Source organism: Equus caballus, chromosome 12 (assembly GCF_041296265.1).
Source record: "Equus caballus isolate H_3958 breed thoroughbred chromosome 12, TB-T2T, whole genome shotgun sequence".
NCBI lineage: Eukaryota > Metazoa > Chordata > Mammalia > Perissodactyla > Equidae > Equus > Equus caballus.
The window spans coordinates 47,949,145-47,970,283 of record NC_091695.1 but is presented as its reverse complement, the minus strand read 5'-3'; the positions used below and the strand labels follow the sequence as shown (position 1 = coordinate 47,970,283).

The following is a 21,139-nucleotide window of genomic DNA, read 5'->3' as shown; positions in this document are numbered from 1 at the left end:
TGGCCGTCTGCCCATCGAGCAGGAGCACCCGGTGCCTTCGCCGCTGAGGCTGAAGATTTCGCCTCAGTTGGTCCTCTCTGGAGCTGTGGGATAGGATTCCAGCCAGCGGTCGGGTAGGACCCCCAGCTGCCCCGCCCCCCTCCCCCTCCAGGAACCAGGGGGCATTTAAGAGCCGCCATCTGCTCATGCAAATCCTGCCCGTTTGCATTCTCTTCCCACTTGGTGGCCCCATTTGCCTGGCATCTGGCACAGTGCCCAAATGCCCCCTCGGCCCTGGGTGGAGAAGCAGAGGGCCTGGCCCAGGCCTGTTGGGGTGTGGGGTGAGGGGCGGTGGTTGTGGCCTCAGGGAAGGTAGGGCTGACCCTCCACACGCCTGCTTGCCACTACCTGTGCCATCATCGAGGAGAGAGGTGACGTGGGCCCCAGGTCGGGAACCCCCCAGGACCCTCTCCGAGGCAGGGCCTCCCACCAGCCAGGTCCCCCTCACTGGCCCAGCAAGCCTGAGACTCATGGCGTATGAGCACATCCATGCTGTCCAGGCCCCCGAGCCCCAAACCCCCCACACTTGGGATGGGGACATGTCCAGCTGTGCGCTCCCTGCTTCTGAGGCACTGTCCAGACACAGCGACAGGTGACCCCACTGGTGGCCAGGCATGACCGGGCCCTGGTGGGAGTGAGGGCCGTCCCCAGACAGCAGCCAGCCCTGAGGCCCCCACTGCACCCCACCCTCCCGAAGTGACACACACTCCCCACCTCAATGCCTGTGCTTTGGGGTTGAGGAATGTCCCCCAAATTCACACCCGCCAGAACCTCAGAATGTGACTTATTTAGAAGCAGGGTCTTTGCAGATATAATTAGCCGAGACGAGGTCATAGTGGAGTAGGGGGGGGTGGGCCCCTAATTCCACGGCTGGTGTCCCTATAAGAAGAGGGAAATTTGGACAGAGAGACACAGAGGAGAGGCCGTGTGAAGATGGAGACAGGGGTTGGAGCAATGTAGGCAGGAAGAACCCTCCCCGGACCCTACCAAGGGAGCGCCGCTCAGCCCACACCTCGGTTTTGGACTTCTGGCCTCCAGAACTGAGAGAATAAATTCCTGTGGTTCTAAGCTGCCTAGTCTGTGGGACTTCGTTACAGCTGCCCTGGAGACTCACGCACAGCGCATGTCTTGTCCCCCTCCCCCACACACCCAGGCCTCGTCCCCAGACACCAGCCTCCAATACTATAAACCCATAATCATCAACTCGGAAAGGCCATATTCAAATCCCATCGCTCTGTGGCCCCTTGGTGCCGAGTTCCTGCTCTAGGAATGGAAAACCGCCAGGATTTGCATCCCACCCCACCCGCAGGGCGGGGCCCGAGGTCACCGGTACCCAGAGCATGGGCAGCCTCCCAGGCTGGTCCTGCCTGGACCCGGGGGTGCGGGGGGAGCTGGACCTGGCCTGGGGCCTGGCACCAGCCCAGCTCACCTGTCTGGCTCTGTGGCCCTCTGGGTCAATAACTGTATGCCTGTCCTGGGGCGTCCGTAACAAACGACCGCAAATGGGGTATCTTAAAACAACAGGAATTGATTCTCTCCCGGTTCTGGAGGCCAGGGCTCCCAAATCAAGGTGTCGGCGGGGCTGCCTCCCTCTGCAGTCTGGGAGAGGGTCCTCCCAGCTTCTAGGGGTCCAGGTGTTCCCGGGTTGTGGCCGCATCACTCCCTTTTGCCTCCGTGGTCACACACGGGTTCCTTGTCTTAAAAGGACACCAGTCATTGGGTTTGGGCCCACCCTAATGATCTCAGCTTAACTTGACGGCATCTGCAAAGAGCTTCTTTCCACACAAGGCCCCGCTCGCAGGTGCAGGAGTCAGGACGGGGCACATCTTCTGCGGGACGCTGGGGAGGCCATGAGGATCCAGGACCCTGTCGTGCCTGCGGGCATCCTGCCCCCCTGCGGTCCCCGCCTGTGTACACAGGTGGACCCTCTCTGAGAAACAAAGAGCTGGTCTTAAGAGCCACCGGCAGAGAGGGTTTGACAAAAGGATCTATTCTGCTCTCACAAAGGGCCCCGGCCGTGGCCGGGCACTGCCCAGGGCGCCTCCCGGGGGTAGAAGACTGGGTGGGGCTGACCGTGGAGAAGCTGGGAAAATAGCTCAGTGAGAGGGGGCTGCTGACACCCCAGGTTGGACAGGGGGGCTGTGGAACCGAGGGCTGCTTCCCGCCCAGGGGGCCGGAGAGACTGAGTTTCACTGGTGTCTCAGGGGCAGGGCCTCGAGCAGGGTTCTGGGGGACCTCTGCTCCTCCCGCGGGCTCACTCCCTCTGCGGGGTCTACGGAGAAAACCATTTGAGCCCTGCAGGCCTCGGGCCGGGCTGCCATGGCCACAGTGGGTGTGGTGGGCTGTGGCTGGAGCTGGGAGGCTGGGAGACTTGGGGTGGCTGGCCACAGAGACGTGGGGGTGTTTGCAGTCGGGCGGGCTGGTAGGACCCAGCTCCTTGTTCCATGAGCCAGTCCTGGACCCCCAGCCCTCGGGCCCCTGCTGAGTGGAGTGGGGCTGACGTGCCCCACCCTGCTGGGCTGCAGGGAGATGATCTGGGCGCCAAGACTGGCGGTGGGCTGGGGTGAGGCGGGAACTCAGTGGGAAGAGCCCGGGGTCGGGGGATGAGGGCCTGCCCACCTGGGCAAAGAGGAGTGGTCCCTCCCTCCTCCACACCGTCTTCTCCAGGCCCACTCGGCCCCCCAGCACCTGAGCTACGTGTATTGGCCTGACCTTCTCACCTGCCCGCCCCCTTACCCCCAGGCACACCCAGGGGGCCCATTCCTGTCCTGGGGCCCGACGGGGATGTGGGGCAGGTGGGCTTCGTATCCGGAAGGGCACCAGACTTCCACTAAGTCTTTCGGGCTTTCCAGGACACCACCTGCCAAAGCCTCTGCAGAAGTAGCGACGGGAGTGGCCGGCCCGAGGCGCCCGGGGTGGGGTGAGTAGCGGGACCAGGAGCCAGGCAGAGGCACCAGGATTCGACCGCCGTCCCAACCCAGGAAGAGGGGTCGGGCTGCCTGGGAGGCTCTGGATGCTGAAGCAGGAGCTTGATGGGCGCGACGCGGGCGTGGGCAGCTGAAGCTGCAACTGGGGCCTTTAGGCAGGGTCAGTGGGTGGGAAGGGCACTGGGGCACAGACGCCCTCTTGGTGGCCCCAAATCTCTGCCAGCACGTAGGCTGGGGGAGGGGTTTCCCTCGAGGGAGAAAAGGAGGCAGAGTTTGCCTTTCCAGCCCTCAGGGGTTGGCTCTGTCCCTGCAGAGAGGTCCCCATGCAGGATGCCCGGGGCACCTGTCCTGGCGCCCCCAGGGATGCTGGAGATGCTTGGGGGCCGGGCCTGTGCCGGGGTGAGATCGAATTCGGAGGCTCTGGAAAGAAGCGAGGCAAGGTGAGCCCCTCCAACCCCCATGCAGGTGCTCAGCCTCCACTCCCCGGTCACCAGCCTCCACGCTCCCTAGAACCCCTGAGCCCCCGTTTCCTCCCCGAACCTGAGCACCCCAGTGCCTGCCCACGCCCCAGGCCGCTCTCAGAGGCTGTGTCCAGAGGCCCCAGGAGGGCGGAATTTCGAAGCTGGCAGTGCCCTCTGGTCCCCGCCTCCTTTCCCCACGCATGGCACACCAGGACCCTCCTCTATCCAGACCCACCTCTCACTGAGGGGAGTGAGGCCAGACAGGAGTCAGGACTGCCCAGTTCACAAGGCCAGGCAAGGCAGGGCCCGCCGAGCCCTGGCCTCCAGCAGCTGCCCTACCCTCAAAAGGGTCTCGGGCCTTTCTCCTTCTGCTGCCTGTCCCCCATTCCCTGGTGCCCAGCACCCCCATGCCCAGCACCCACCATGCCCAGTGCACCCCAGGACCAGCACCCCCAATGCCCAGCACCCCATGCCCAGAAACCCCAATGTCCAGTATCCTCTGCCAAGCTTCCCAAATGCCCAGCAAACCCCATGGCCAGTACCCCCATGGCCAGAAACCCGCATGCCCAGCAATACCCATGTCCAGGACCCCCCATGTCCAGTACGCTACACCCAATATTCCCATGCCCAACAATACCCTTGTCCAGGACCCCCCATGTCCAGTACTCGCCTGCCCAGCACCCCCAATGCCCAGTACCCCCATGCCCAGTACCCCTGTGCCCAGCATTCCCAACCCAGTCCCCCTCATGCCCAGGACCCGCCATGACCAGCAACCCCCAAGACCAGCACCCCCAATGCCCAGCACCCCATGCCCAGTACTGCCTATACCCAGCAACCCTGATGCCAAGTACCCACCGTGTCCAGTACCCCCCTGCCCAGAAACCCCAATGCCAAGCACTCCCCATGCCCAGTACTCCATGTCCAGCACCCTGCATCTTCAGCATCCCCCATGCCCAGCAGCCCCATGACCAGTACCCCCCAGGTCCAGTACCCCCCTGCACAGTATACACATGCCCAGCACCCCCATGCCCGGCAACTCCCATGCCCAGCACCCTCAAGGCCCAGCACCCCATGCCCAGTACCCCCAATGCCCAGTACCCCCATGCCCAGTACCCCCCATGCCAAGCACCTCCCATACCCAGTAACCCATGCCCAGCACCCCTCATGATCAGTATGCTCCACGTCTAGTACCCCCATGAACGGCACCCCCAATGACCAGTACCCCTATGCCTTGCACCTCCCATACCCAGCATCCCTAAGGTCCAGTACTCTGCACGCCCAGGATCCCCCATGCCAAGTACCTCCTATGCTCAGTACCCCAGTCATACCCAGCACACTCCCTGCCCAGCACCCCCCCTGCCAAGCACCCCCCTGCCCTAAGCCCTGAGGCTGCCAACTGCCTTGTCCTGCAGTTCGTGAAGGTGCCGAGCAGCGTGGCCCCCTCCGTGCTCTTCGACCTCCTGCTGGCTGAGTGGCACCTGCCAGCCCCTAACCTCGTAGTGTCCCTCGTGGGCGAGGAGCGGCCTTTTGCCATGAAGTCCTGGCTGCGGGACGTCCTGCGCAAAGGGCTGGTGAAGGCGGCTCAGAGCACAGGTGCGACCCTGCCTGGCCCAGGCTCAAGGCCCCCCGTAGCCCCCCGAGCGTGGAGCACCCCAGCCTGCTGGCTCCCATGGCCGTCCCTCCGTGGCAGTCCCTACGGCCTCTCTCCCTCCACACAGCCTGCAGTGGGAGCGGCTCCTGGGAACACAGCAGAGGGGTTGAGGGTCCCCCCAGCTCAGAAGCCCCCCAGGAGGGTGCCAGCCCACCCCGTGGGCAGGGACCTGGCCCCTCCACTTGTAGGGCCCACAGGCCTCAGCGAGATGCCCCGGTGGCGGTCACTGCTCTTACACCCTGCTGCCCAAGGGTGGGCCCCCATTCCCCCGCCATCTCCCCGGGGGAGCCATCTGGCCTTCCAACCGTTGGGGTCAGAATCAAATCACTGGGCTTTATTTTCAGGCCGGCTGGGCCTACAGAAAACCCTGTACAAGGTGTGGGCTTTCTGGACTCCCTCACCCCGGAAATGGTTGTAGCAAAGGAAAAAGATCTATGAACCAGAGGTGGGCTGGGGCTTTGTAATTTGGAAAAACCTTCCCAGGCACTGGTCCAGCACAGGCAACTGGACAGAGCTGCAGCCTGCTCTGCCCCAGACAGCGCCCGGGGGTCCCAGCAGACACGCTGAGGGCGGGAAGGGGCGCTGCGGCTCCACCGGGCCTGCGTCCTGGGCAGACCAGCAGGCTGGGGAGGACCTGGGGGCCACAGTGAGCCCCCCCATACCTGCAGGTGCCTGGATCCTAACCAGCGCACTCCGCGTGGGCCTCGCCCGGTATGTCGGGCAGGCTGTGCGCGACCACTCGCTGGCCAGCACGTCCACCAAGGCCCGCGTGGTGGCCATCGGTATTGCCTCGCTGGGCCACATCCTGCACCGTCAGCTTCTGGACGATGCCCAGGTGAGCGTGTGGCTCGGAGCACTGAGGCCGCAGGGCAAGGCAGTCTCGAAGACTGACCACATCCCGCCATCTGTGGACCCGTCATTATTTGGCAAACATCTTCTGAGCCCCTCCATGGGCCAGGCCGGCAGTGGACAGACCAGCCCCCGCCCTTAGGGACTCACGGGCTTGGGGGTCCGGGGGGCAGTGAGGCAGGTGCTCTGAAGGATTGAGACGGTGAGGTAAAGCTGTGGGAGGACAGGACTCAGAGCCAGAGAGGGGGCAGGGAGGGGAGGAGGGGGAGGGAAGGAGAAAGAGGGGAAGGGAAAGTGGAGGAGGTGGGGGAAAGAGGTGCTGGGGGAGGATGAAGAAAGGGAGGAGGGGGATCCATGTGCCCAGCATGCGGCCAGCAGATGGCAGCATTGCCTAGGGAATGGCCTGGGCGGGGCTGCCAGGCTCACAGCCAGCACAGACCTGGGATGGGAACCTGGGCTCTGAGGCCCTGCCCAGGACTGGTGCCCAAATGGGCCCAGGCCTGCCTTGGCCACTGTCCCGCAACCCCGGGCGACCCTGGGCGAGTGGCCTGTGCTCCCACCCAGAGTCTGTCTCAGGCAGGGCTCCAGGAGGCCCGGGCAGCCCCCAGTGAGTGAGTGGAGCTTCCTGCAGGCCTGGGTTCTGTCTGGGGGATCCCCTCCCAGCCCGCACCTGCCCCTGGGCCCTCTCTCTGCCTGGGGGTGGGAACAGGCCCAGGCAGAGCCTTGCCCAGGACTCATGGTGTGTGGGGGGCCCAGGAGGACAGCCCCGTCCACTACCCCATGGATGACGGCGGCAGCCAGGGCCCTCTCTGCTCCCTGGACAACAACCACTCCCACTTCATTCTGGTGGAGCCGGGTCCCTCCGGGAAGGAGGACGAGCCCACGGAGCTGCGACTGAGGCTGGAGAAGCACATTTCAGAGCAGAGGACCGGTTACGGGGGTGAGGACTGCCTGCCACCAGGGAGGCCGCCGGAGACGTGGGGCACGGCATGCGGGCTGGGCTGCAAGGACCAGCAGGTGGGCGGGGAAGGGCATTCCAGGCAGAAGGCACCGAGCATGCCTGAGTGTTGAGACCTGGGCCAAAAGGGGGCCTGGGAGGGGAGCTGCCAGTGGAGCCATGGGGGCGCAGTTCGGGGAGTAGCCCTGGCAGGCAGCGGCATTCCCACCAGACGGCAGAGTAGTTGCAGGTCCGTTTCCACTGGGACTCCCCTGGCCAGAGGCTCTGGCTGCGGGCTCAGGGCTTTGGGAAGACATGAGATTTGTAAATTGAGAGAGGCCTATTTCCCTCCACCGGCCGTGAGGTATGCTGCCACCAGGAGGCAGTGTTGCCCGAGGAATGGATGCCGCTGTGGCCGGTGGAGCGCTTGAAAGCTGGCTTCACTCAGACGTACCAGTGCGTGACTAATATTTATACACAAGATGTATAATTGCTTAGGACATAGATAATAATATGGAATATTTATCAACTGAGCGCTCTTTAAAAATGAAAACACAACCAAAGCCGTGTTTAAACCGCGTAGGGGCAATGTGGTGCTCTGGGTCGTGAAGGCATGGCTGGCCCAGCACGCTGGCGTCCCTTCAAGGTTCCCCCAGGAGGCGCCTTTAGGAGTGAGAGGGGACCCTGCCTGGGAGCCGGGCGATTCCCGCCTTCTCAGGGCCCAGAGCCCCCGGCAGGTTGCTGACACTCCTCCCACACAGCACACCCGGCAGGTCCTGGCTTCTCTGGGGGCTTCACGTGGGAAGTCTCATTTCCAGTTTATGTTTGGGGGAGAAACCCGCCAACGCCCCTCCTGCACCTCTGGCTTGCTCCAACGGGCCTCAGATGATCTGGCAGCGTGGTCAACAGAGTTCCCTGCCGTGGGGGGGAGCACAGGCTGGGCACTTGGGATGTAGGTGGTGAGGCCAAGGACTGTGCTCAACTTTGCTTATGTCACTGTGAAGCGGCCATATTGGACAGTGGGTTGTGGGATCAGCGTCCTTGTCCCGGGTGATGGGGCTTGTGACAAACGGTCCCTGGCATGCAGCCTGGAGCCCACACTTCACTAGAAAAAGCCTCTTGGCTGGCGTTTGCCCAGAAAACATGGCAGGTGATGGTCTGAGGCCTGAGTGGTCACCCCCTGAGTAGGGGCCAGGCTCCCCGCTGGCCCCAGGCACCCGGGGGGACATCACTGGTGCTCTGTCCACAGGAACCGGCAGCATCGAGATCCCAGTCCTCTGTCTGCTGGTCAATGGTGACCCCAGCACCCTGGAGGTAGGGGAGGGAAGGGAGGTGGGGTTTGCCTGGGACCCCCTCCAGGGCCTGCCCCGGCCTGGGACGGGGGAGGGAGGGATGACTGGGGGGCACCTGCAACCTGTGGTCCCAGGACGGTGCCCAGAGCTGATTCGGGGTCTGCTCTCCGCTCTCTGCCTGCCTCAGAGGATTTCCAGAGCTGTGGAGAATGCTGCCCCGTGGCTGATCCTGGCGGGCTCAGGGGGCATCGCCGACGTGCTTGCTGCCCTGATGAACCAGCCCCAACTCCTGGTGCCCCAGGTGGCCGAGAAGCAGTTTAAAGAGAAGTTCCCCAGTGAGCATTTCTCCTGGGAGGACATTGTGCGCTGGACCGAGCTGGTATGAGCCACCCAGAGACTGCCGGGTCAGGCAGGCCGCCCCCTCCGCCCTGCTCCGCACCCCTCCTCCCAGGCAGGGCTGGTCTTTGGGGAAAACACCGTGTAGTCTCTGTGCCCCCTTCCCACCCGGATGGCCTGGCCCTTCTTGCCACAAAGCCCCCATGCTCCTCACTCCTGCTTCAGAGCCTTAGGGGCAACCTTGACGCGAGCCCCCGGGTCTGTGGGTGGTGCTACGCTGGGCTGGCATTCTCACCAGGGGACATGGCCTCGACACCCTGTGCCCAGCTCCGTGCCTCCAGCCACGCTGGGCCCGCGGTCTGCCCACTGCCCCGACCCCTGCCCCTGGGGCCACTTCATGGCCTTTGTCCTGGTGTCCCCAGCTGCAGAATATCACCTCCCACCCGCACCTGCTCACTGTGCACGACTTCGAGCAGGAGGGATCCGAGGAGCTGGACACTGTCATCCTCAAGGCTCTGGTGAAAGGTGAGGGCCTGGCAGGCTGGACGCCCCCTGGGAGGCCCAGAGAGGGCACTGGGCACAGAGGGCACCTGGCGGAGATGGCTTGGCCAACCACTGCCCACCCCACGGCTCAGGGCTCCGCGCCTGGCACGGGCTGCTTCCCACACCCTGTCCCATCCTGGGGGATGCCCCTGTGTGTGTGAGTACGTGTCACACATGATTTAAGTTTTCCATTCAGTTTTAGTATATTTCCGAGGTTGTGCAAGCAGTGCTACCATCTAATTCTAGAACATTTCCGTCACCCCAGAAGAAATCGGGCACCCGTTAGCACCCCACCCCACAGCCCCTGGCTCTGGCTCTGGTGCCTCTCGGGGGCATTCCTGGCGGTGGCATCCTCACCGCGTGGCCTGAGGTGTCTGGCTTCTCTCCCGGAGCCGCGGGTTTTGAGGGCGTCCACGCTAGAGTGGGCTTCGGCGCCTCGCTCCTTTGTGAGGCGGAATAACGTTCCACGGCGTGGGAGGACACATTTTGTTTCTCCGTTCCTCCGTCGACGGACACTTGGGTTGTCTCCACTTTTTGGTTGTCACTCGATGTACTCTTTTGGGGACAAGCACGTGCTGAGGGGCTGACTTCTGGCAGCCGGACACAGGCCCAGGCAGGGAGGGGCTGTGCTGGGCAGGGGGTGGGGATGCCCTTGAGGGGGGCTCCTCCTGACAGACAGTCCTGCTCCCACCCCTCCCTGCTCGCCCCGTCCCATGGTGTCCCTGGGGGTCTGTGGCGTTTTGTGCCTCTCGCTGTTACCCAGGCTTGAACCAGGGCATGGTTCCAGTTGCCGTGTTTCTAGAAGACCCACCTTGAGGGACTCTGTGCCCAGTGGCTCTGTGGGCCCTGGGCTGGCCTCAGCCCCTCTGCCCACTCCGACACAGCCTGCAAGAGCCACAGCCAGGAGGCGCAGGACTACCTGGACGAGCTGAAGCTGGCCGTGGCCTGGGACCGGGTGGACATCGCCAAGAGTGAGATCTTCAATGGCGACGTGGAGTGGAAGGTGCCCTGCCCACCCTGGCAGCTGGCGCATCCTGAGACCTGTTTCTGGCCGACACGGCAGGGACCAGGCAGAGGGTCTGGGGGCAGTTGGTGTCCTGAGGGCCGTTGGCTGGGCCCGTTCTGGCCCAGCTGTTGCCAGGGTGGGGGGGCCACCTCCCAGATTGACACCTCACTCTTCGGCCCCCCAGGCAGGATGGGCTGAACCACCAGTGGTTGCGGACCTCCCCTGAAGCCCTCTGGACTCCTGACACCCTCAGCAGCCCAGAACCCCGAGCTCTGAGTGGCCCAGAGGGACAGGCTTGGGTGCCTGGGAGCTGGGGGTCTGTGCCGAGGGTCCCCTTCTCCACCGGCACCCACTCGGTCTCCCCTTCTCCCCCTGGGCATGTCTCCGTGGCCACCAGTCCTGTGACCTGGAGGAGGTGATGATGGACGCGCTGGTGAGCAACAAGCCCGAGTTTGTGCGTCTCTTCGTGGACAACGGGGCCGACGTGGCGGAATTCCTGACGTACGGGCGGCTGCAGCAGCTCTACCGCTCCGTGCCCCCCAAGAGCCTGCTCTTTGACCTGCTGCAGCGCAAGCACGAGGAGGGGCGGCGCCCGCTGGCCGGCCTGAGCACCCAGCAGTCCCGCGAGCCGCCCGCAGGGCCGCCCGCCTTCTCCCTGCACGAGGTGTCCCGCGTGCTCAAGGACTTCCTGCACGACGCCTGCCGCGGCCTCTACCAGGCGGTGAGCGGCCGGCGGGGGCTGGTGGGGGCTGGCGGGGGCCGGCAGGTGCCGCGGCTGCAGGCTGACAGCTGTGTCCTCCAGGAGAGGGGGCCGGCCAGGCGGCCTGGGGGCCAGAAGTGGCTGCTGGACCTGAACCAGAAGAGCGAGAACCCGTGGAGGGACCTGTTCCTGTGGGCCGTGCTGCAGAACCGCCACGAGATGGCCACCTACTTCTGGGCCATGGTGAGCATGGCCACCCAGCCCTGGGCCCTGCTCCACGGAGCCCGGGGCTCCCCAGGGTGGCGGGGGAGGCTGGCCACCCTCCTCAGACCCCGTCTGCTAGGGCCAGGAGGGTGTGGCAGCCGCTCTGGCCGCCTGCAAGATCCTCAAAGAGATGGCGCATCTGGAGACAGAGGCCGAGGTGCACCGCACCATGCGCGAAGCCAAGTATGAGCAGCTGGCCCTGGGTGAGTGACCAGCCTAGCGATCAGGCCACTAATTCGGGGGGGCGAGGCAGGATGACCTCCGTAACCCACCTCGGCCCGTGGGCTCCTCCCGGGGGGGCGGTGGGCCCTAAAACCCTACCAGAGGGACAGATGGGTGCACAGTGATGACCACGCAGCCCCACACCTCGGGCACACACCAGGGCCTACAGCGGGGCGGGGACACTCAGGGTTGTGGAGGCTCCCATAATCCTGACTGACCAGGAAGGGAAGGGCCCTGGGCAGGCCAGGAGGGGACGGTCAGCATCCACGTGGCACAGGCCCCTGGGAGGTGGGTACAGGGCAGAGTGGCCCGTCCTGCAGGGCCGGCCTAGGGCAGAGGAGGAGGGAGGGTGGAGGCTGGGTGCCAGGCGTCAGCGTCCACGCCAGCGGGCGGTGCCCGGGGCAGACCTCTTCTCCGAGTGCTACAGCAACAGCGAGGAGCGCGCCTTTGCCCTGCTGGTGCGCCGGAACCGCTGCTGGAGCAGGACCACCTGTCTGCATCTGGCCACCGAGGCTGACACCAAGGCCTTCTTTGCCCACGATGGGGTGCAGGTGAGCGGCCGGCCTCGGGGAGGGGCAGGCAGGCAGATAGGAGGCAGCCCAGTGGACCTCCCTGCCTGCCCTCCCCCGGCCTGCGGCCACCCGCCTTCACGCCCCCTGTCCTTACCATGTGGGGTGGGGGGCACAGGAGAGGGCTGTTCCGTTCCTGGAAGGCACATGCCCGGCTTCCTCCTCCACCGGCCACTCTCCCTGCTCGTCCCATAGCCAGCCCCTTCCCCAACTCGGGTCTCAGGGGACGTGCCACCTCCTCAGCTCAGCCCTCCCGGACCCCGAGCCTAGCCTCCCCTCTTTGAAGGTTCTTCCCCACCAGGATGGAGGCTCCAGGAGGCAGGGCTGGAAGGGGCGATGCTTCAGCTGAGCCTTGAAGGGAACACTTGGTGCAGGGCACAGCCGGGGCAAAGGTGTGGGGACGGGAGGCCAGCAGCCGTGCCTTTATTTCAGGCCTTCCTGACCAAGATCTGGTGGGGGGACATGGCCTCGGGCACGCCCGTCCTATGCCTGCTGGGCGCCTTCCTCTGCCCAGCACTCATCTACACCAACCTCATCACCTTCAGGTCTGTCCGGCAGGCATGTCTGGCAGCGGGTTTACCAGAGCCGCTGGGGGGCCCTGGGCCTCGTGGGTGCTGGTGGCGGCACGTCCCCACGTCCCTCCTTGTCCAGCATCCATGTGGGGCTGCTATGCAATGCACAGCTGCTGCCCATGTCCCTTCTTGGTGTGCCCAGCACTTTCTTGGCGGGCTGGGTGCTTGGGGCCAAGCAGGCACTTCTCACGGGCCCTGAGGGTGCCCTGTGCTCGCAGTGAGGAGGCCCTGCCAAGGGGTGGCCTGGAGGACCTGCGGGAGCTGGACAGCCTGGACACAGAGAAGAGCTTGCTCTGCAGCCCAGGCAGCTGGTAAAGGCCCCGAGGAGGCGGGCCGGCCGCAGGGAGCTGACTCCCGTGGGCACTGGGCCGCCCACTCACCGCTGGCTGTGGCTCCTTTGTGGCGTAGGGTGGAGGAGCCGACCGAAGCACCGAGGACTCAGGGCAACCGAGGCCTGCGTGCAGCCTTCCTGCTCACGCGCTGGAGGAAGTTCTGGGGTGCACCCGTGACCGTGTTCCTGGGGAACGTGGTCATGTACTTTGCGTTCCTCTTCCTGTTCACCTTTGTCCTGCTGGTGGACTTTAGGCCACCTCCCCAGGGGCCATCGGGGCCTGAGGTCACCCTCTACTTCTGGGTCTTTACGCTGGTGCTGGAGGAAATCCGGCAGGTCAGTGGTGGGCCCAGATCAATGAGCTCTGATCCCAGCTTTACACTGAGTCCTAAACCCAGCTCCAGACTAAGCCCCGATCCCAGCTCCAGACTGAGCCCCGATCCCAGCTCCAGACTCAGCCTTGATCCCCACTGATCCTAGCCTGGTCTGGACGGGGCTGTCTCCAGCAAGGTGGGAGCCCAAGCAGCTGTCAGTGGACTGCTTGCCTCTCCGCCAGGGCTTCTTCACAGACGAGGACACACATCTGGTGAAGAAGTTCACGCTCTATGTGGAGGACAACTGGAACAAGTGCGACATGGTGGCCATCTTCCTGTTCATCGTTGGTGTCACCTGCAGGTCTGTGGGGCCCCGAAGCTTTGCAGAGGCAGCCTCAGGTGGGCTGGTTGTAGGGTGGAGCCACTAAGGGCCTCAGAAATCCCGCTTGTCTCTAGCACCTGTGCTGTGTGTCCTGGGGGAAGTCTCTTCCCCTCTCTGGGCGCTAGCAGCCTGTCTGCCCACCATCCTCCCCCAGGATGCTGCCCTCCGTCTTTGAGGCCGGCCGCACAGTGCTTGCCATCGACTTTATGGTGTTCACACTCCGCCTCATCCACATCTTTGCCATCCACAAGCAGCTGGGCCCCAAGATCATCATTGTGGAGCGGATGGTGAGCCCCCTGACGGCCCACCCCGACCCCAGGGGAGGGCGGGACAATGCCCCAGGCGGCCTCTGACGCCCCCCAGATGAAGGATGTGTTTTTCTTCCTCTTCTTCCTGAGCGTGTGGCTCGTGGCCTACGGCGTGACCACCCAGGCGCTGCTGCACCCCCGCGACAGCCGCCTGGAGTGGATCTTCCGGCGCGTGCTCTACCGGCCCTACCTGCAGATCTTTGGGCAGATCCCACTGGACGAGATTGACGGTCAGCAAGCAGCCCGTTGGGGCAGGGCCGGGCGGGGTGGCTCCTCTGGCCCAGCTTGAAGTAGGACGCCCCCCTCCAGGGGGCGGTCGACCTGAGTCCAGGTTACGAAGGTTCCTTTTGTAAGACCCCAGACATGTGGCCCTCGACAGGGCTCTTTTGGGGTGACGTGAGACCCTGGCTTGGAGCTGGTCGAGAGTGGGGAAGTCCCTGAGGCCAGCCGTCAGGCCCTGCACACCCACACAGGGCCAGGCCCCCGACCTCGGGCTGGAGACTGAGACACGAGGAGGCTGCAAGGTGGGCAAGGGCAAGCCTGGCTTTGGGGCAGTCTGCTAGGTGGAAGGATGCGCAGGTGCTGTGGACTCAGGGCAGGGGCCATCCCTGCTGGACCCTGACCATTGCCTGGGTTCTGGGCCCCTCTGGCTACCCCACACCCCCAGGCCCCTGCCCTCCTGCTTGGCCCTGCTGGGCAGGGGTCTCCCTGTCAGTCACCCATCCACCAGAAGCCCGGCACCCAGCCTGGGCCCATCTGCCAGAAAGGCCCCTCTTCTTCGAGGCCGTTCCTGGTGGCACCCTTGCTTTTGGGCATCCACCCCAATGTGTGTGCCTTACCTCCTGTCGTGTGTGTGTGGCCTGTCTGAGGGTGTGGGTGTCTCCCCCGGTACTGGGCTGGGGCTGGTGGAGGCTCTGAGAATTTCCCATGACGTTGGGTACAGTGCAGGAGGCAGAGCCGCTCAGCCATGGGGGGCTTGGTGGTGATGGGTACAGGGGATCCCTGGGGTGGGGGGTCTGGGACACCTGTATAGGCCCTGGGATGGCTGGGATTCAGTGAGGAGAAGGGGGAGGCAAGGGGACCAGCCCCCTCAAGGCAGGGGGGCCAGTGTGAGGGGCCCAGGCCCATGCCGTACTCCCGGGATGTGGAGCAAGGGCAGAGGGGTCATTCACTCAGGTTGGCGTCAGACTGGGGCCGCCGGGGCCCACAGGGCAATCTTGGGAACACCGTGTCACTGAGAACTGAGCCTGACCATCACAGTTAATGAGGCGAGGTCTCTCGGTAAATATTTGTCAGAGGGATGAGGGCATGATTGAAGCCAACAGGCCTCCAGGATGGGAAAGGGGCCATGCCGTCACGGAAATTGCCTCCTAACTGGGGTGATCCAGAGGCCCGTTTCCTTGGGCTGTTTTCTTAGTCCCCCTGGCCCCTCTGTGAATTCTCGGTGTTTGCTCATCCACGGGCAATAGCTTTCCAGGCCATTAGTTACTCAGACCCTGCTGCCCTCCAGCCCTCCCACCCTCACCATATGGTCCCTGCTGGGAGATGGTGCTGTGACCCCCAATACTGCCCTAGTCCCACAGGGCCCCTCAGGAGGAGGGGGGTGAGGCGGGCGCCTCCACAGCTGGGTGGGAAGGTCACTCCGACCCTGATGGCTACATCTCCAGCCTGGCCAGCCCCAGCCACATGCTGGTATGGGGGGACCCGGGTATGGTTTGGGGCCACCTGGGGAGGGCAGAGGGAGTGTAGACTTCTCCAAGGGGGTTCAAGCCTGAAGTGCCGCTGTGGCCATTGCAGGCAGAGTCCTATGGCTCACAGATCGTCCTGGCAACTCCCTTCCCCTCTCCGGGCCTCGGCTCCCGTCTGCTCAGGGTGAAGCACTGGCCGCTCACTGTGAGCCCACCACGCTGCGGGTGGAGAGTAATCCACTCACATGTGCGCAGGCCGAGAGGGAAACTGAGGCTCAGGCAGCCCCCAGTCTGCGGGTCCCTGGGGCCCAGGTCAGCCGCCCTACCATGCTTGTCTGCACAGGCAGGCGGCAGCCCCGGGGCTGAGCTGCCATGACAGAGCTCCTTCTCTGGGCTCCAGGCCCCAGGGACAATTTAATTTCCAGCCCGGCCTGGTGGCGCCTTGAGAGTCACAGGGGAGGACGGGGTCTCATTACTGCAAAGCTGCTTTTATCAGACAGATTTACAGCTTCACAAACACGCTTCCCAGGCCTGGCCCCGGCCTATCTCTCGGGGCGCGAGGCGGACAGAGTAGGGTCGTGAAGCAGCTCGAGAGCAGATCCATGGGCCGGGCGGGAGGCGGCGGCTGGTGCGGAGGGGCAGGAAGCTGCATCCCCCTGACGCAGCCACAACTCCCTCAGAGAAATGAGGCAGGGATGTGCCCCAGTGAGGGAGACGTGGAAACAGGCCCTGCCAGCCCTGAGCACAGAGGTAGGGACACGCGTACACACAGGCAGACAGAGAGACAGACACTCCCAGTGCCAGCTGGACTCAGTCACAGCGTGAAGACTGGGAAGGGCAGTCAGAATCCCGGTCCAACGTGCGGGCGTGCGCACGTGGACACACCTGCAGCCTGTGGAGGTTGGCAAGGGGAGCCACAGCCCCTCTTGAAGAGGCTCACAGAGCACCCAGGGCCACCAGGGGCCTGCGCTCTCACCTGCCTTCCATCTGCTCCTTCCTCCTGTCCTGTGGGCTGGGCTGGGCTGGGGTCAGGACTGGCCCTGCAGGGGGGAAGCAGGCCTGGGAGAGGCTGGCAGGGGAGGGGCTGGAGCTGTGTTCTTTGGGTCCCTCAGGGATGCCGCCCCCCCCCCCCCCAAGTCATCCCTGGCCAGGGCACAGGACCACATGCTCACTCCACCTCCTGGACAACGCGCCCCAGGCCAGAATGGCCGCAGGGCCCACAGTGGTCAGTGTGCGGACATTCCAGCCTGAGAGGCTTTGGAAATGGTGCAGACTTGCCCCCCTGGCAAGGAGCCCTGTGACAGGCGTCAGTGTTAGAAAAGCCCTGAGAAGTCCTGCAGGAAAGACGCTGTCTCTCCTTGCCTCAGCCAGCTCTCCACAAACTGGCTTTGAGCAGAGCCTTTGGTGGGGGGTAACCCACGCAGAAACCAGGGTCCTCTCCCCTTCATCCCCCAAAGGCCTTGGCTCTGCCTCCACACCCGTGGCCCTGGCTGTGACTGCAGCCTGGCAGAGGTGGGAAAGCAGGACCAGTGCCGCTAGGCTGACCATCTGTCTGGGTTGCCTGGGTCTGGGGTGTCCCATGACGGGGACTCATAATGCTAAAACCCAGAGAATCCCTGGTATACCAGCATGGTTGCTCACCTAAGCAGTGCCCTCAGGCCCTGAGTGGCCTCGACCCCAGGATGAAGCTCTTGCTGCCCAAGGGTGTTTGCCCGTGGCTGCCCCAGTGGGTGCCCCAGCCCAGCAGCCTGCTCAGCCCTCGCCCTGCCCCACTATGCCTGCTCGGTTTCAGAAGCCCGCGTGAACTGTTCCGTGCACCCCCTGCTGCTGGAGGGCTCGCCCTCCTGCCCCAACCTCTATGCCAACTGGCTGGTCATCCTCCTGCTGGTCACCTTCCTGCTAGTCACCAACGTACTGCTCATGAACCTGCTCATCGCCATGTTCAGGTGCCCTGCCCCGCCCCCTTTGCTCTGTCCACGTGTGGGTGGCCCTGGTGACCCCAGTTCCCAGCCGCCTTAGTCCCAGCTGGCCCAGCCGGCTTTGGCCCAGACCTGCTTGGCTCTCTAGACCTGGGGCCACAGATGCCTCTCTGCCCTGAGAAGGGGCTGGGGCCTGTGCTAGGAGAGGCCTGGATGCGGAGTGTCACCCCACACACTGGCTCCCCTGCCAGCTGGGCCTGGAGTGCAGGCAGGAGGGCAGCGCCCCCAGGAGGTGGTACAGCGCATGGCAGGTGCAGAGTAGGGCACTGCTTTCCCAAGCCCCCTGCTCCATGGGCCCCCTCCCACACCCAGGGAGCAGGCCTGAGTCTGTGAAGGCCGGGGGTTCAGTGGTGTGTCTGGAAGCCTGAGCTTTGCTCAGGAAAGCAGAGGGGCCAGTGGAAGACCCCAGAGGAGCGAACCCCACTCTAGACCCACCCCACAGAGAGAAATCAGTGATTTTAGGCAATCACAGTAGAAGGGACCGGGCCTCTGTTTCTGAAAAGGCTCCCCAGGGCTCTGGAAATGGCTCTGGGCTGCATGTGGGCTGCGGGAGGAGATGCAAGCCAGAGAGAGTGCAGGGCCATGTGTGCCCACGGCCACCCACACCTGTCCCCACAGCTACACGTTCCAGGTCGTGCAGGGCAATGCTGACATGTTTTGGAAGTTCCAGCGCTACCATCTCATCGTAGAGTACCACGAGCGCCCCGCCCTGGCCCCGCCCTTCATTCTCCTCAGCCACCTGAGCCTGGTGCTCAAGAGGGTCTTCCAGAAGGAGGCCAAGCAAAAGCGGGCACGCCTGGGTGAGGCCACAGGCCTGGACATGGCAGCCCGGCTGCCCTGGACCATGCGTGCGGAGGGGCGAGGAGCAGGGGCTGGGCCTGGGGGAGGGGCAATGCGTCCGGGTGGGCAGGCAGGAGAGGCCTGGGCCCCTCCTCAGCCTCTGGGGCCCCTCAGCCCAAGTCTGTCCAGGTCCCAGAGCAGCTGGCGCTGGCTAAGCCTAGAGGTCTCGGAAGCAGGGCCCAGCTCTGCCCCTCCACCTTGTGCTCTGCCCACATGTGCAGTGAGTGGCACGGCTGTGGGACAGGGCTCTCTCTGGGCTTGCCCTGGGTTCCCCTACCCCAGCTGAGACCCACCTGGCCCTAGCCAAGCCTGAGGCTGCCCCGGCCTTTTCAGAGAGAGACCTGCCGGAAGCCCTGGACCAAAAGATGGTCACCTGGGAGGCTGTTCAGAAGGAGAACTTCCTCAGCAAGCTGGAGAAGCGGAGGAAGGACAGTGAGCAGGAGGTGCTGCGGAAAACCGCCCACAGGTGCGTGGGGGCTGGATAGGGGCCTCTGCCCCACCCCTGGGCTGGCGTGGGGTGCTAAGCCCACAGGGTTGCCCAGAACATAGAAACAGCCTCTCCCTGGAGGCAGACGGCTGAGTCTCCTGCAGGGTGCTAAGCGTGGCCAGCAGAGCGAGTGAGGCGCCTGCCTGGGAAGGCCCGACCCCAGCTAGGGGGTTGGGAGATCCTAAGATCTCCTCCGGGACCGCTACCATTATCACTATTGGGTGCCAGGCTCCCTTAAAGCTGGGGTGTGGCCCTCTCATGCCAGTCACAGGATCTGAGCTGGGGAAACAGGCTGAAGGGAGCAGAGATGTGGCCAGGGCTCAGGGGTCCAACACTTGGCCTCCTGACCCTGGACACGCCTCTGCTGAGGCCTTGCCTGCACTGCATTTAGGGGACAGGGGCCAATATGCGTGGCGTCCTCCCTGCTCTCGGGTCTCCCCAGAATGGTCCTTCCTGTCTTTCCTTCAGGCCCATGGTTCCTGCCTGCGGGGGGCATGGTCCCGCCCTCTGCCCTCCTGTTGCTGGAGGGAACCCAGCCCCCGCTGCACACAGGGGGAGGGTGCAGAAGCCCTCTGTACCTAAGTCCTGGGGTGAGCGGGCCAGAGCACCCCGGACTCAAGCACCCAAAGAGAACTCAGTGACCCTAAACCCACCCAAAGGGCCTGGGTGACAGGGGAGTGGGGAGGATGGGGAGGGTCCCCAAATTGGGAAGCACCCTGTGGCCATCAGCGACTGCTGCCACCTGCTTCTGCCACAGGGTGGACTTCATAGCCAAGTATCTCGGCGGGCTGAGAGAGCAAGAGAAGCGGATCAAGCGTCTGGAATCGCAGGTAGGCAGGCAAACTCGGTGTGCCCTCCTGATGGAGCAGGCAGCTGGACGGCAGGCCCCGCCCACAGCCCCGCATCCCAACATCCAAACTCACGGGCTGCACCCAGGCTCCGGCTCAGCAGTCGGGGCAGGGCAGGGGAGCGTTGGGGGTTCAGGACTTGTACCTGCCCCACCCCCAACTCACTAGAGAGACCCTGTGGCCTCCCCAAAGGGGCTCTAGAGACTGGGCAACCTCCCTGTAGGGGATTCTGCATATAAGACCCCTCACCATCCACTCTCCACACACCACACTGGGACCTCACCCTCCTGCCCACTTCCTTTGAGTTGCAGCCACCAGAAGGAAGGGCACAGGGCAGCAGGGCCCTGGCAGGACAGGAGAGGCAGATGGGGAGGGGCCTCTGTGTCCTGCCATCCTGAGAGCTCTGGGGCTCGGCCCTGGGGCCTCCCTCACCCTCTTCCAGATCAACTACTGCACAGTGCTCCTCTCCTCCATGGCTGACACCCTGGCCCAGGGCAACGCCTCCCGGAGTAAGTGCATATCTAGGGAGGGTGGGCAACCCTCCAGCTGGCTGGTCCAGAGGCAGGAGGAAGGCCATGGGCCTGCACTGTGCCCACTGCCTTCCCCTGGGCCTCTGCTTCCCACTTGCCGGGGAGGGGACTAACCCAAGTCTCTGATGGCCCCTGGCTGGCCACAGTGTTCAGGGTGGGGAGGTGTCCTCTGACAAAGCCCCCTGACTCAGCCAGGGTGTGAGGGCATGGCCACTCTAACTCCAGAAGCTCTGCCTGGTGCCAGCCCTACTGGGCTGCTTTCCCAGCCCTCCCCATCCAGGGCCACCTCAGGCTTGCCCCTGAGCAGGCCACCTCTCCCTTCCCTGGGCCTGCCTGAATGGGCATCCAGCAGCTGAGGAGGGGCCTTCCTTCCCCACCAGACTCTCAGACCTTCGGCAGTGGGAACTGGCAGGCCTCTGCTGACCATGGAGGGGGCCCGGGCAGCAGGGAGCACCTAGAGGTTGGCCAGCCACCGTCAGACACCTAAGCTACTTGGACTGTCAACGAAAGGGGCCCATCCTTCCCAGAGCTCTGGCCCCACGGTGGGCGGGGGGTGCATGGCTCTTAGCTGGTCATCTTCAGCCCTGTGGACACACCAAGCTTCCTCCAGTTCCAGTGGAATCCCCCAGTTGGATGTGGCTCTCTAAACGAATCATTCTTTGCCCTACCTGGCACCTTCCTTGGCCCAAGAGCGCAGCAGGGTATCAGGGGCCCTCTCCTGGACAGAAGCACTTGGATTCCCATCTAGAACCAACCAGCCTGGGCCAGCACAGCAAGCCCTCACTGAGCACCCTGTTGGAGCCACCTCCCGTTGGGCGGGCAAGCACCTGCACCCACCCCACCCAATCTGTGCTGCCTGCTAAGAGTGATGCTTTTGAAACTCTAGTGGTTACAATTTCTGTCCTTTAAGACCCGGGGCTGATGTCCGCTGTGTGTTCGCTCTCACCCTGGAACGCCCCCAACAGCTTGCACAGTGAGTGCTAGACTGTGTCCAGCCTGGGCAGTGGCCCTGGACACCGCCCCAGAAGACCTGCCTCCCCCCGACAGGCTGCTTTATCTTAAAT

The 21,139-nt window shown here is 64.1% G+C and overlaps 1 protein-coding gene across 3 annotated transcripts; it reads left to right on the top strand.

Moving 5' to 3' along the window:
- Positions 1-2,903: 2,903 nt before the first annotated feature.
- Positions 2,904-20,960, top strand: TRPM5 (transient receptor potential cation channel subfamily M member 5). Of its 3 annotated transcripts, XM_070229038.1 has the most exons (25): positions 2,904-2,959; positions 3,280-3,406; positions 4,840-5,020; positions 5,747-5,913; positions 6,684-6,867; positions 8,114-8,178; positions 8,344-8,535; positions 8,915-9,017; positions 9,920-10,038; positions 10,439-10,762; positions 10,844-10,984; positions 11,085-11,208; positions 11,633-11,778; positions 12,229-12,341; positions 12,587-12,679; positions 12,777-13,035; positions 13,256-13,374; positions 13,550-13,682; positions 13,759-13,933; positions 17,184-17,337; positions 17,989-18,170; positions 18,544-18,676; positions 19,455-19,527; positions 19,988-20,054; positions 20,456-20,960. In XM_070229038.1, the coding sequence occupies exons 2-25, from the start codon at positions 3,290-3,292 to the stop codon at positions 20,560-20,562; spliced, it is 3,471 nt and encodes a 1,156-aa protein (XP_070085139.1). In that variant the 5' UTR covers positions 2,904-2,959; positions 3,280-3,289; the 3' UTR covers positions 20,563-20,960. The 3 variants fall into 3 exon arrangements, with proteins under 3 accessions (XP_070085139.1, XP_070085137.1, XP_070085138.1); XM_070229036.1 differs by lacking the exons at positions 2,904-2,959; positions 3,280-3,406; positions 4,840-5,020; positions 5,747-5,913 and having other exon boundaries at positions 6,328-6,867; positions 13,765-13,933; positions 20,456-20,955; XM_070229037.1 differs by lacking the exons at positions 2,904-2,959; positions 3,280-3,406; positions 4,840-5,020; ... (2 more) ...; positions 19,988-20,054; positions 20,456-20,960 and adding an exon at positions 19,166-19,428 and having other exon boundaries at positions 6,352-6,867.
- The last annotated feature ends 179 nt before the right edge of the window (positions 20,961-21,139 follow it).